This window comes from Gopherus flavomarginatus, chromosome 24 (assembly GCF_025201925.1).
Source record: "Gopherus flavomarginatus isolate rGopFla2 chromosome 24, rGopFla2.mat.asm, whole genome shotgun sequence".
Classification (NCBI taxonomy): domain Eukaryota; kingdom Metazoa; phylum Chordata; order Testudines; family Testudinidae; genus Gopherus; species Gopherus flavomarginatus.
The window spans coordinates 7,306,696-7,319,991 of record NC_066640.1 but is presented as its reverse complement, the minus strand read 5'-3'; the positions used below and the strand labels follow the sequence as shown (position 1 = coordinate 7,319,991).

At 43.1% G+C, this 13,296-nt stretch overlaps 1 protein-coding gene across 5 annotated transcripts in view; it reads right to left on the bottom strand.

Annotated features, from left to right (window-relative positions):
* Positions 1-1,772: 1,772 nt before the first annotated feature.
* MLLT1 (MLLT1 super elongation complex subunit) overlaps positions 1,773-13,296 on the bottom strand; it is a 51,035-nt gene continuing 39,511 nt past the window's right edge. For 3 of the 5 annotated variants that reach the window (XM_050934430.1, XM_050934429.1, XM_050934434.1), the window contains 5 exons: positions 11,204-11,303; positions 8,517-8,588; positions 7,633-7,695; positions 5,796-5,867; positions 1,773-5,254 (listed from right to left, as the gene is read on the bottom strand). In XM_050934430.1, the coding sequence (XP_050790387.1) occupies positions 5,126-5,254; positions 5,796-5,867; positions 7,633-7,695; positions 8,517-8,588; positions 11,204-11,303 (436 nt within the window). In that variant the 3' untranslated portion in view covers positions 1,773-5,125. The remainder of the gene's footprint in view (positions 5,255-5,795; positions 5,868-7,632; positions 7,696-8,516; positions 8,589-11,203; positions 11,304-13,296) is intronic. The other 2 variants (XM_050934432.1, XM_050934431.1) reach the window with 1 other exon arrangement.

Sequence of the window (13,296 nt, the reverse complement as noted above, 5' to 3'; positions counted from 1 at the left end):
CAACTGTACAACACAGATAATTCTTCCCTCTTTAGGGGTCACGTGAGCATAAATTCTTAAGTCTGAGGATAATCTTATTGCAGTGATTGGGGGGAGGGGGGAATCTGTTGGTTCCTAGATAGCTTAACTTTCAAAAATTTCACCCATGCGAAAGAAAAAACTTGAATTCTTTTAAACTCTCTTCCCTCTCACTCACATTTCCCTTCCTTGGTACCTAGTATCATAATCACAAGTTCCTGTGTCCCATAGCCTCTTCCAGAGCAGATAAGACCTGCATTTCTCATAAAAATAAGCAGAAAGCATTTTTAAAAAGCAGAAGCTGCCTGGACAGTAGAGTGCTCACTGACAATTATTGCTATACAACAAGTTGCTCCTTTATGGCAAATACAGGTCCGATCAGAATGCACTACACACACAAACCACACTGGTGAAGATTAGTTATAGGAGAATGGTGAACAGTAATTCAGAAGTGTGATAACATTTAGCACTTGTGCCCTTTTGCATTTGTCAAGCAGTTACCGTTCTGTGTTTTCTAGAGACTTGTCATTTGCTCCATGATAGTGAATTCATGTTCCAAGTATTATTGATACTGCTGGGAGAGCAGAGTTGCAGGAGTCCCATTAAGTTGATTATTTCAAGTTTAAGCTAAGGCCACTGTTTCCATATTATTTCTCTAGGGGGAAATATTTTCCGAAGCAGATTTACAAAGTAGAGGTCGTTCTCTAACAGAGCATCTCCTTTCCAAGTCGGAGGAATGAAATTCAGAGAAACAAAATACTCCTTAATTTTTACTTTTCCATCTTACTTTATTTCACGTTTTTCTAGAAAACTCCTCCATAATTCCACAAATTTAACAAAAAGTTTAAAATTCAGGACAGAAACAATCCTGTAACTTATTACAAACATTCTTCTTCTCTCTTTTAATCCTGGGGGCCAGATGAATTTCTTTAGTTGAGTGAAGAACTCATTTCCCAGCACAACCTTTCATATCTTCAAATGACAAGGTATTTAATACCTTGGGTTTCAGGGAGAATACAATTAAAAATCTAGAAGCTGAAGTCCTTACACACTTTTCGGAGTGCAAACTCATCTCTTTAGTTCTTGATGGCTATTTCATGCCTCATGAAAGCAATACCCATCTGATTTCAATTTATCTTTAAAGGTAATAACCATTACAAGGTGCACAATGGTTGTGTCTAGTTTTGACACTTCAAAATGTCAACTAGCAAGTGCCAGGCACCTGAAATGATAAAGGAAGCTTCTTTTGAGTATATCAACTGTGCTATAGTGCATGTAAAGCCATTAGTGGCCACTGGACAACATTACATTTGAAATTTACTGAACCAATAATGACACAGGTCTCTGCATGCAGAGAATATGATGGGGCAAGCTCCATAAGGGGAAGTTTAAATGTTTTACCATCAAAATAAGTTAAAGATCTCTGACAAGAACTGGTCCTAGATTGTTGCATCATAGCTCCTTACTAGTTCTGATGCTCCCACCATGCAGAGCAGTATAAGAACTTGTGGCTAAATCATTGCACTTCCATATACTCAGGCTGACTACATCGAAGCCCGTTTTACACTACTATTGTGTCCAATATTCTTCCTAACTAGCATTCTGTGATCTGGTCACAACCTTTTGTCCGTTTCTACAGTAAATGCCAGTAATGAAAGCCTCAAGGCTTAATACAGATCAGACCAAGACAACTGGACAGTGTTCTTGACCCCTTTTTTGCCCATTTATATATAGACCAAGGGCAAAGGAAAAAGCTATGCCCTGATCTCACATCCACATTACTCTGAAAGCCTTCAGGTTAATCATTACTTGTACACACCCTTAATACCAAGCTGAAGGACATTTAGAGTAAACGAGAGTTTTGTCCATTTTCCTTGGAAAAATCATTTATGGCTAAAACAGTCAGACAATTGCATTTTTTTAAAACAATGCACGTTACTATGCATCGTCGTACAGATTTGTAGTGGTACTATCAGTAGCAGTATCAAAATCTCCTTTCTATTTTACAATTATCCATCCATGCTCTCAAGAGTGACACAAGAACAAACACTTTATCCACAAATACTTGTACATGGCATGTTCAGAATACCAGTCAGCCTACTAGAGAATCTACAAGTGGAACTTTTCTTACATGTAACTAAGAGGGGACACAAAGGTTGGGAGGTCCACGATTTAAGCAATTTTTCCTTCTTTGCAGAGTAATTCCTCATGTGGTCCCCAATCCTACCACCACCACCCCAAAAAAACTAATGATTTGGTAAAATACCGGCAAAGTACTTGTGAGAAACAAAGTACTGTTAGTAACCAACCAGCAGGCACACACAAAGGAGAACACTATCGTTGGGGGAACATTTCCATTTCAGGTTTCCCAGATTATTATAAACAGTCTAAAAAATTCATATGTAAAATACCTTTTATAAAAAAAGATTCCCATGAAATAGTAATACTTGTTAAATTTCACAAGTAAAGTAAAAATCCAGGACAGACGGCACAGTGGCCACAGGTAGAGCCCTAGGCACTACCACATGGCACAGCTATGTTCAGGGACAGCCTCAAGGCTCTTGCTCCTTGGCCCAGCTGGGGAGCATCACGATGAAGGTTCTGTTTTTAATAAGACGGGAAGTGTTTGCGTGCCTCTCTCTAGTCCTTTGTACTATAGATCTGGAAGCTACGTAGTCCCAAGACCAATACAGTAAGTATGGGTGCTAGGGGTGAAGTTGATTTAGAAATGGGATTTGGGAGCAGGGAAGGAAGTTGATCTAGGGAGAAGAGAGGAGGTGAAAGTCTCAGGGACTTTCCACACAAACAGTTCAGTTAACACTGTTGCTGTTACTGTTTCATAGAGGGGAAGGCCTCACTCATCACACATCCCTTGGCTAGAGTCTCTGGAGCAAGGTTATTTTGGGGCTTTGAATACCTGGAGCCATTCTCCATACACCCAAAAAGTTTTGGGAGTGGGCTTGGACATAATGCAACATTACAGAATTCACTCCCTCCATCAAAAATAGTCTCAACAAGCACTGACTACTCTTATAGTTTAAATGTACTCACTAAGCCCTGAACAGCCCAAGGGATCTGCAGAACATTAAAAAGCTAAGTCTCTGGTGCGACCTCCTTCACTTAGCCATATCCAGTTGCAGAGCGTGAGATTGTACTGTAGTCTCATCCTTTCCTGGTAATCCTCTTAACCTTGCCATAGCACATTCTTGTACACGGTTTCTATCCAGGCATGGAAATGTCCATCAGGAAAAAACAAACAAAACAGATAAGATCACCGTCAGCGTGACAGGGGCTAGACCTAGCATGAGCCTGACGTTTCTATAAAGACATGTGACAGATGGTTCAGACAGACAAAATTAACAGGAATCGGGTCAACATGACCCAACTCAAACAAGCTTATCATTATATTGCCACTTAAATCTATTAGTTGCAACATTTCCATGATAAAGAAAGGGAACATCCAAAACAAGGGACTACAATTTCATATTGAAAAGTGGGACAGCACATGGGGAAAGCCTTAGAACGATCTTTTATATCTCATCCAGCTCCCACGTGGATCTTTTAAAGAGGTTTGTTTGTCTGTGTTGAGTTATTCTGAACTGTTGCTTTCCCCAAAGCTCTCTGCCAGCAGCCCATTTACAGCTGGCAAAAGCTTAAAACTTGATTGGAAAAGTGAAAATTATTTCTTTAAAAATACTGACTTTAGGAAATAAGGGTTTAATATATTTCTGAAGACATGACAGCTATTTCCCCCACCTTCATTTGGAAGTCAATGATAGTTTAACTAGGATTAGTGTTTGCCATTTCCTGCCATCTTTTGAACAGGTGAGAGAAAAACCTGACTTCACTTGGTCCAAGATCTTTTAGTTTTCTAAAGGTGTCCCAAGATAAAATACTCCCTTGTTTAGGTTTTCCCAGAGTATAGCCACTACTATAGGGGCCACTATAGGAAAAATTCATCCTTGAGAACATAGAACAAGAACCAATGACATCTTTTGGCAAAGTTATTCAAACACTGAAGAATGAAAGTGAGACAGGTAAACCCCTTCCAGAGCACAAAACGCTTTGAAGATCGCTGTTCAGCTTTCATACACTAAAAATTGTTCACAAGAGGCATTTTAACAAACAAACAAGTCAAATCTTAGTAACCACCCCCCCGCCATTATCGTTAAAAAAAACATAACAGAAAAAACACACCTTTAAAATCTTAAGACCCAACTAGGCCCTTCTTATACATACAGTACATACATATATATAATATATATATATATATATAAAATATACAGCTTACAGTTTTGTAGTCCTATTACAGTTAAAGCAGACTGAAAGGAGTGAGACTTTGTTTAGGGGCTTGGATCAACAAGGAGTCTCAAAACCCCAGTGGGAGACAGCAGATTCTGGACACCTCTTCAAAAAGCACAAACTCAGTCTCTCTGAGAAGCTGAAACACAGAATAAGGCCCTGCACTCTGCATATGAAACAATGCCTTCCAGGGATCAGATTACAGACAATACGTTGTACCAAACCGCTCTAGAACTTGCAGATGATCAAAAGCGACAACTATCCACTTCCTCTGCAACAGCCCAACGGGACCCGTTCGGAAGCATTCTCTGTGGCAAGTCACGTGGCTAGCTTTGTAAAAGCCAATCTTGCTTCCACAGCACAAACAATTCTTCCCCGAGCTGGGAGAAATCTAACTCAGTTGAGTCTCTCTGCGGGCAAGTTGGTCCCTGGATTTAGCGAAGAAAGCACTGTCCAAATTTCTTCAGCTCTCAGAGACACCTGAAAACGTATTCTTAAAGACACAATTTCTTGAAGTAAAACCAAAAAAGGTCACACTCTTGTGTGATTGGGAGCAGCAAATCTTTTGCTCTATCAGTACCTGTGCCCAAGTGTATTTACGAAGCGAGGGAGGACAGACTCAGCAATATGGGTGCTTGGTTGAAAAAAGTGCAGCAGGCTGTGCATTCACAGAGCATGGCTGTTCTCTAAGGCAGTGCTTCGGGTGAATTGAGAGAGTAAAAAGGCCTAGTTCCACGGGTTTGTTTCCTGGTACCAAGAGATGGGATTTCTGGTTTCAAAAGCAGCCCGCTTCCAAGGCTAAGCGTCATGTTGCCACTGCTTCCAAATAACTCTGCAGCTTACGGACGGTCGTTTCATCCAAGGAGAAAAGGTCAAAGTCAAAGGTTGTGTTGGTAACGTTAAAATGCCCAGTTTCCTCAATGAGATTGACAATCTGAAGAGAAAGGAATAAGGAGCACAGATTCAGCCATACCTAGTGCACTGGAAGGAAGGGCCCAATCAAACCCCCTCCCTTGCCCTCACACTCACAAGAGAACTTATCTCCTGGCAGGGACGGATGCCCAGCCACAAAATAAAGCCAACATCATTCTCTTGCCATCTTGCTGGCTCAAGCTGAAAAAAGGCACTGGGCGGCCATTTTCTTTTAAATCTCTCTGAGGCATTTTAATTTTCTGGATGCTCCCAGGAGCCCAAGTTGGGTATGGCTCGAACAAGATAGTACACAGGCCCCTTCCCACACCTACATTTCAACTCTTTTTTAATACAAGCTCTCGATGCGTATCTGGCTTCTTTCTACATTGTTTTTGCTTTAATAAAGAGGGATCAGTTACTTGTGGTGAACCACCCACTGCAATGGAAAATTACAAGTGCCACTTAAAACACAAAGGGTCTGAGTTAGAGCAGTGATGTGAGACGATCACCTACGCTACACGGATCTAGGCTGTAATTTAACACAAACCCGACACACTCTCTACCTGCTGTAGTACATTGCGTTCCCGCAGCGCCATTAGCCGTCTGTGAAGCTCCACCAATTCATCCGTGTAGGCCTGTGAAAGAGACAGGTAAAAAGGAATAAAACAATGCATCTGGCCTGTTTCCAGCACTGCCGGGGAAGCAAAGCAGTTACTTCCCCAATGAAAATTTTGGGCAGCTGCTTGAGGGCCTGTTGTCACTTTTTTGTTCCCATTTCCCCCACAAAACCTCCCAGCCCCTTCTCTGAAGTCTAATTCATCAACTATCATCTGCTTGGAAATTAAACTGACTGAAATCCAGCTGCGTTGGGTCCAGCCAGGTATGTTTCATAGTGCACCACTAAGTGTCTCCCTCCAAACAAACGGCTTGTGAGAAGTGATCTGAACCTATGAACTTAGAGCACCCCAGCATCAGGCTGAATGTCTCTTGGTGAACTTCCATGGTAGTGCCCTATGAGCAGTGGGTGCTAAATGCTCACCTGTGCCCCCAAAATACAATACCAAGGAGGTGTGTCACCTATGATAGGACACTAGTTTGTGTTCATATTAAGCTTCCAACCAAAACTGAGGAAGAAACATTTTAAAATCATTGTTCCCCAGGAAGTTTCACTGATATCACATCCGGGAAACAGGGACATTTATACCCTCACCCACTTCAATTGTTTAAGAATCAGACCAGACTTTCAGGGAAGCCAGCCAAGAGGGCAAATCTCTGTAAGCACACTCTAGTGCAGTGGTTCTCAACCTGCAGCCCAATCGGCGCACAGCTGTGGCCCACGTGATATCCATGGGGGGGGGGGGCACCTGCAGAGCCAGTAGGGGGGTGCGTGCGAGAGAAAAATGGGGAGGTGCAGGATCAGGCCCAGCATCATCATCAGGAGGCCAGGGTGCTCAGTGTCCCACCGCCATGCCACAGGACCGCGGGTCCAGTGACCCTTGCTGGAGCAGGCTCCCCAGCATTAGGGCCACAGAGGCAAGCAGGCAGAGCACGCTGAGCTGTGTGCTGCCAAGATAGTAAACCAGCGGGCGCTGGGGCTGCAGGGTGAGGGTACAGGGAACTAGGGCCACAGGGCGAGGGTACAGCCAGTACATGGGGTACAGATTCTAGGTGGGGGAAACTCATGGCTGGGGGCAGTCCCTGGACAGGGGGTTAGATACTGAGGTATAGTCCCTGGATGGGGGGATTGATTGCTGGGGGGCAGTCCTTGGGGCTGGGGGGGGGGGCGCTGGGTGCAGCTGCTTGGGGGCAGTACCTGGGTGGTGGATTGGATGCAGAAGGAGACAGTCCCTGGGGGCGCCATTCTGCCTTGGACAGGGCACTCTGTCTCTGCAGGGCAGGGAGGGCAGTCCCAGGCTGGTTGGGTGATGAGTGGGGGCATTCCCTGGCTGGGGGGACAGTCCCTGGGTGAGGAGGCTGGGTGCATAGGGACAGTCCCTGGCTGGGGGGCATGCCGCACCAGCCAGGGCTCCCCATCTTTACAGGCAGGCTCCGCAGTCACGCTATCAGCAGCAGCACGAGAGTGAGGGTGGCAATATACCATGCCAGGCCACCCTTACAGTAAATTAATTAATTTTAACAGTTAATGTTTTATTTTGCTAACTTAAAATGCTCTTGGTAGACATTTGCCAGTATTGAAATGAAAGATACTATATCAATTTGAATTGTATTGCTGTCATATGACAAATACTCAACCTTTTTTTTGGGGGGTAGTACAGGTAGTAAGTATATTGTGTGGATGTGGCCCACATAACATATAGAGAGCTGCATATGCGGCCCACAATGGTAAATAGGTTGAGAACCACTGTTCTAGTGCTTTCAATCAGGGGACAGATTTTTTACCTGTAAAGCTGTCCCAGAGTTATTCATGCATGAACCAGCAAAACTGAGCTCATTTAAGCAATCCTACCAAGGCAAAGAAATGAGTCATGAGATACACCTTAGCACAGCACCCTGAAGTTTCACCTGGGGATAAGCGTCTCACCCAGAACACCCTACGCTGACCACTGAAAGTGTGTATTCTGACCCTTCTGCTAGCAAGATCACAAGCACACGTTGTCTTTAATATTTAGACACTGCCTTTCTTCTGGCTGAATAATATTAAAGCAGAAGAGAAACCGGCTTGATTTTTAGTAATATGATGTGTGGCTCAGAAATGAAGGTATTAAATGGCCATTAGAAGGATTTCTACATAGGAAGAGTTCTCCCACTGAGATCTTTCAGAACAGTGAAGAAATGAGGCAATCACTGTTGACTGTTTAGCATCTCAGTAAGCTAAAGAGTGTGTGTGGTTCAAAAAACTTGATTAAGTTGCCCCAGGGAGGAGAAAGAAGGGACATCCACTGAGATAAATAAAGTTCTCAGGAGTGCAAGGCTCTAAGCAAGCAGAGCATGAAACAATAATTGAACTGCCATTCTAACATTCTGGCAAAGGTCAAACACAGCTATAAACTGCCTTGTCACCGTGGCCAAAGGGAACGACAAAGACCAAAGTAAGAGAGAACTATTGTAAGACGCAACACATGGAAAGGATGTGGGGTTCATTTCTATCACCTCATTTTGAGCCGGTACTTCCAGCATCAGTATTTCAGAGTGCAAGCCTTTAATGGGCCAAAATTGTTTCAGTGGGGGGGGGAGGGCAAGTACTCCTCCTGAGCTCGTTTTCATGGAGAAATGTCCTCCTGTATCCCACAATACTATGCTATGCCTACCCTAAGCAAAAGTACCTTGTCATATGTTCCCTTCTTCAGGATCTTTTCTGGCTTGTTGCAAGATTCTGGACTCTTTCTTCCAGAGGCCTGAAGGGAAAACAAATAGTGGGCTGTGACCAAAAATAATTCAGGCAGGGCAGAACTGTAATGGTTTGGCTGCACAGCATCCAATGGAAGGAAATCCTCTGGCTGACCTGGGCAGTGAAGTAGATGAGCTGTGGAATCCACAGCACCAAGGATTGAGGGCAGAGAGGGGGCAAGTTTCTCCATCACTAAATATTGATAAAAGACTCGGAACACTTGCTGCCTTGATCGACTCGGGCAAAGGGAATGATCACAAACTCAGTAGCTCTGCAACTTAGAGTGACAACTCTTATTTTTCACAGTGCTGGGTAAAGACGTGAACTGTATAATACGAAAAAAAGTTTACAATTAAAAATTCCTTTATGAATGGCACCCCAGGCAACTGCAAGCAGAGGCAAACTGATTCACACTGCCAACAAGCTACAGAGAAACCTGTCAGAAAACCATGGCAGTCATAGCCTAGTAGGTCATTAGGCCATTCCCTAGGAGTAGCACTGAATTGTTCCCTACAGGGTATGTCTAGCATTTTGCCCATTTTTCACTGGCTTGCAGTTGGACTTCCATCCCTTAACAATCCACAATTCAAAAAGATCTCACTTAGAAAACTGTTTCTGATGTTTAGAATGCACTTTCCACTTATTAGTTTAACAACATTATTTCTAATGGACCTCCCAAAAAATTATTTTCCATCTTGGTGTTTTTGCCCTGCAGCTAATTGTAAGCACTCTTTACTCATCATCTAAGCTGTGTTTAAGAACATAGGAACGGCCATACTGGGTCAGACCAAAGGTCCATCTAGCCCAGTGTCCTGTGTTCCAACAGTGGCCAATGCCAGGTGCCCCAGAGGGAATGAACAGAACAGGGAATCATCAAGTGATCCATCCCGTCGCCCATTCCCAGCTCCGGCAAACAGAGGCTAGGGACACCATCCCTGCCCAACCTGGCTAATCGCCATTGATGGACCTATCCTCCATGAACTTATCTAGTTCTTTTCTGAACCTTGTTATAGTCTTGGCCTTCACAACATCCTCTGGCAAAGAGTTCCACAGATTGTCTGTACACTGTATGAAGAAATACTTCCTTTTTGGTTGTTTTAAATCTGTTGCCTATTAATTTCATTTAGTGGCCCCTATTTCTTGTGCTATGGGGAGTAAATAACACTTCCTTATTTACTTTCTCCACACTAGTCATGATTTGATAGACCTTTATCATATTCCTCCATCATCTCTTCCAAGCTGAAAAGTCCCAGTCTTATTACCCACTCCTCATATAGAAGCTGTTCCATACTCCTATCATTTTTGTTGCCCTTTTCTGAACCATTTCCAATTCCAATACATCTTTTTTGAGATGGGACGATCACATCTGCACACAGTATTCACAGGATTTAGAGAGAGACAATATGATATTTTCGGTCTTATTATCTATCTCTTTCTTAATGATTCCCAACAGTGTTAGCTTTTTTGACTGCTGCAGCATATTGAGTGGATGTTCTCAGAGAACTATCCACAGTGACTCCAAGATCTCTTTCTTGAGTGGTAACAGCTAATTTAGACCCCATCATTTTATATATATAGTTAGGATGATGTTTTCCAATGTGCATCACTTTGCATTTATCAACATTGAATTTCATCTGCCATTTTGTTTCCCAGTCAGCCAGTTCTGAGAGATCCTTTCGTAGCTCTTTGCAGTCTGCCTGGGACTTAACTATCCTGAGTAGTTACGTATCATTTGCAAATTTTGCCACCTCGCTGTTCACCCCTTTTTTCCAGACCATTTAGGAATATGTTAAATAGAACTGGGCTCAGTACAGACCCCTGAGGGACACCGCTTTTACCTCTCTCCATTCTGAAAACTGACCATTTATTCCTACCCTTTGTTTCCTGAGGGGAATATTAAACAATTATTTAATGAGGGGATGGAGAGATTTGCTTACAATATAAAAATTAATCTTATTTTCTGAATTCCATCCAATTTGTTGCCCTTTTGCTGATAAGATGCTAAGAACTGCATGCAATATACTACGGTCTTATCATTGCTGCAATGAGACAGGATGCAACCCAAAATTCTGACATCTCTGGCTGGCAACTCACATTAATGGCTGTACCTAATTTACTCTCCATCATCACACAGTTCTCTTGGCATCACTGAGTTCCACGGAGCCATATTTCACTGTGTTAAAGAGACACTGCACAACAAATCACTTCAGACTCAAAATACTTCATCAACTACTGTTACAATTAACTTCAGATTACCGTAATTGAAAGATACTAGAGTAAAAGTTATTCCTATTTTCCAGTTTGCTTACTTTGTATGTAGTCAGTTTGCCTTGGGGAGAACACAAAATTAATAAGTCAGAAAATGTGAATGTCAAACCAGGGATATTTGCAGGGAGTCTCACAAGCAGGTGTAGCACCTGGAATTCTGAACTCTGAAACTGACTAGATGTCAAGTTGATAGTGTCCCCCCCCCTCAATTAACACGAGCCCTTTAAGGGCCTAATCCTGCAGTTCCTTCCACAGGCAAAGCTCCCAGGGTGTTCAGTCTTGCCTGTTTAGGAGATGCAGATCCAAGCCAAAGCCAAAAAAGGAGCATCGTGTCGATACCCATGTTGCAAGTACCTTATTATTAGTTGGCGGTAGTTTCTGACTGGGAGGGGGGTCTCGACTCGGCAGGCAGGAGTCCGCGCTGTTGTCACTGTCACTGTCGCTAAGACTCAATCTGAGAAGCAAGTAGCATAGAATTAACATCACCAGTTAGTAGGAAACTGCTATTTAGCTATAAGAGAAATACATGGATCAAAAACCTTCTTTTTGTAGTTTAGGTTGCAGTTCTGTTCTGGTCAACGTGCGGTTCCAATACAGCACATTTCAATCGAATTCAGAATGAATAATATATTCCAAATGATGACATACTACCGCACTTGTTCCCCTACGGAAGCTCAACATTTGCAATGCTGTTGGTCCTGTACACAAGTCACACTAAACATTTACAATGAATAAGGAGGAAAATCATGAAATTTCCACTGAAAGCTCCTTCTCACTGTATAAACATGCAAAAGCACCACAATTTCAACTGTATTTAAATACAAGTTGACCATAAATGACAGACCCTTAAAAACCTCCACACTCCTTTTTGGTCACTATGATATAGACAGAAGCTAATCAAAGAAGTATCTTTTTGTGGTGGATAGAGGGCCCCATTCAAAACCTACAGCTGCTGCTTGGGCTAAATCAGGGGGTCTCAAACTGGGGGTCAGGACCCTTCAGCGGTTCATGAGGTTATTACATAGGTTATTACATGGGGGGTTGCAAGCTGTCAGCCTCCACCCCAAACCCCTCTTTGCCTCCAGCATTTATAATGGTGCTAAATATATTTAAAAGTGTTTAATTTATAAGTGTGGGGGGGGTCACACTCAGAGGCTTGCTGTGTGAAAGGGGTCACCAGAAAAAAGTTTGAGAACCACTGGGCTAAATGCTTGATTTCATGTGTCCAACATGAGATTCCAGCTCTTGGCTACAGCAGCATACTCTGAGGGGAGACAGACAAAACCCAACTATTTCCATTGACTAAAGCAGGAAACTGCTTTTGGTCAAGTCCTGCAGGAGCACAGTCTAATCAGCGAGCATCAGAAGCAGGAATTAGAATCACTTCTGGGCTGTGTATCGGTAACCTGAGGTAAAGAGAAGATTACACAGCCAGCCAGCCTCGCCATTTCTCTAGTCTTTCCAGATCACACTCATTCAGTGGAAAGAGATGAATTTCATATCAATTATGGTTCCTGAGCCATGGTTTGAGTGTAGGATGAATTACTGCTTCCAGTCCACAGCAGAGTCCCTGCCATGGTCACAGGCTAGAATATGCTGTCAAATAATAAAGTTTAGGAAAAGATTTTCAAAGCCACCTAAGGAAGTTAGGAGCACAAATCTCATTGTAAGTCAGCTGGGCTTGTGCTTCTAAAGCCTTTATGCTCCCCCTTTGTTAATGATAGTTTATCATCTGGTATATTTAGGGTGTAAGTCCCACACAGCCACAGACGGTCTCTTTTCTGTGTGTCTACAACATCCAGCCCAATGGGACCCCAATCCTGATTGTGTGTTACCATAAAATATTTACTACTGCTACTACTAATCATCATGTTCATTATCGTAGTCATTTCCAGCATCACTCCATGGAAAGCTACGCTTCCCTTTGGGATCCTTACTATTTCTACTCCCTCTCTTCTTTTCTCTGTATCCCCCCACCCCATCCCTTCTGCATTTTCTTCTCTGCAGCATCTCCAAGTTCCCAATGCCTACAGGCTTCACACTACCTCTACAGCATCCCCTCCACTAAAACCATCAGCAATTAAATAATCAGTGCTGACATTTAAAATATCATTAGGCTTTGGAACCTGAAGAAGAGCTCTGTGTGGCTCGAAATCCTGTCTCTTTCACCCACAGAAGTTGATCCCATAAAAGATACAACCTCATCAACCTTGTCTCTCTAATATCCTGGGACCAACACGGCTACACCGCCACCACAAATATTAGGCCTTAGTATCAACACTGCAGTGAGATTAAAGGGGAAGGTGAGAGAGGGGAGTTTATTTTGTTGTTTGTACAGTACACTGAAGGGCCATTGTCCATGACTGGAGCTCCTACGTGCTACTGCAATGCAAAGCAAATAAGAATTACACAGGCTGCCTGCAGCCTCAGTAGGACAACACTGCACT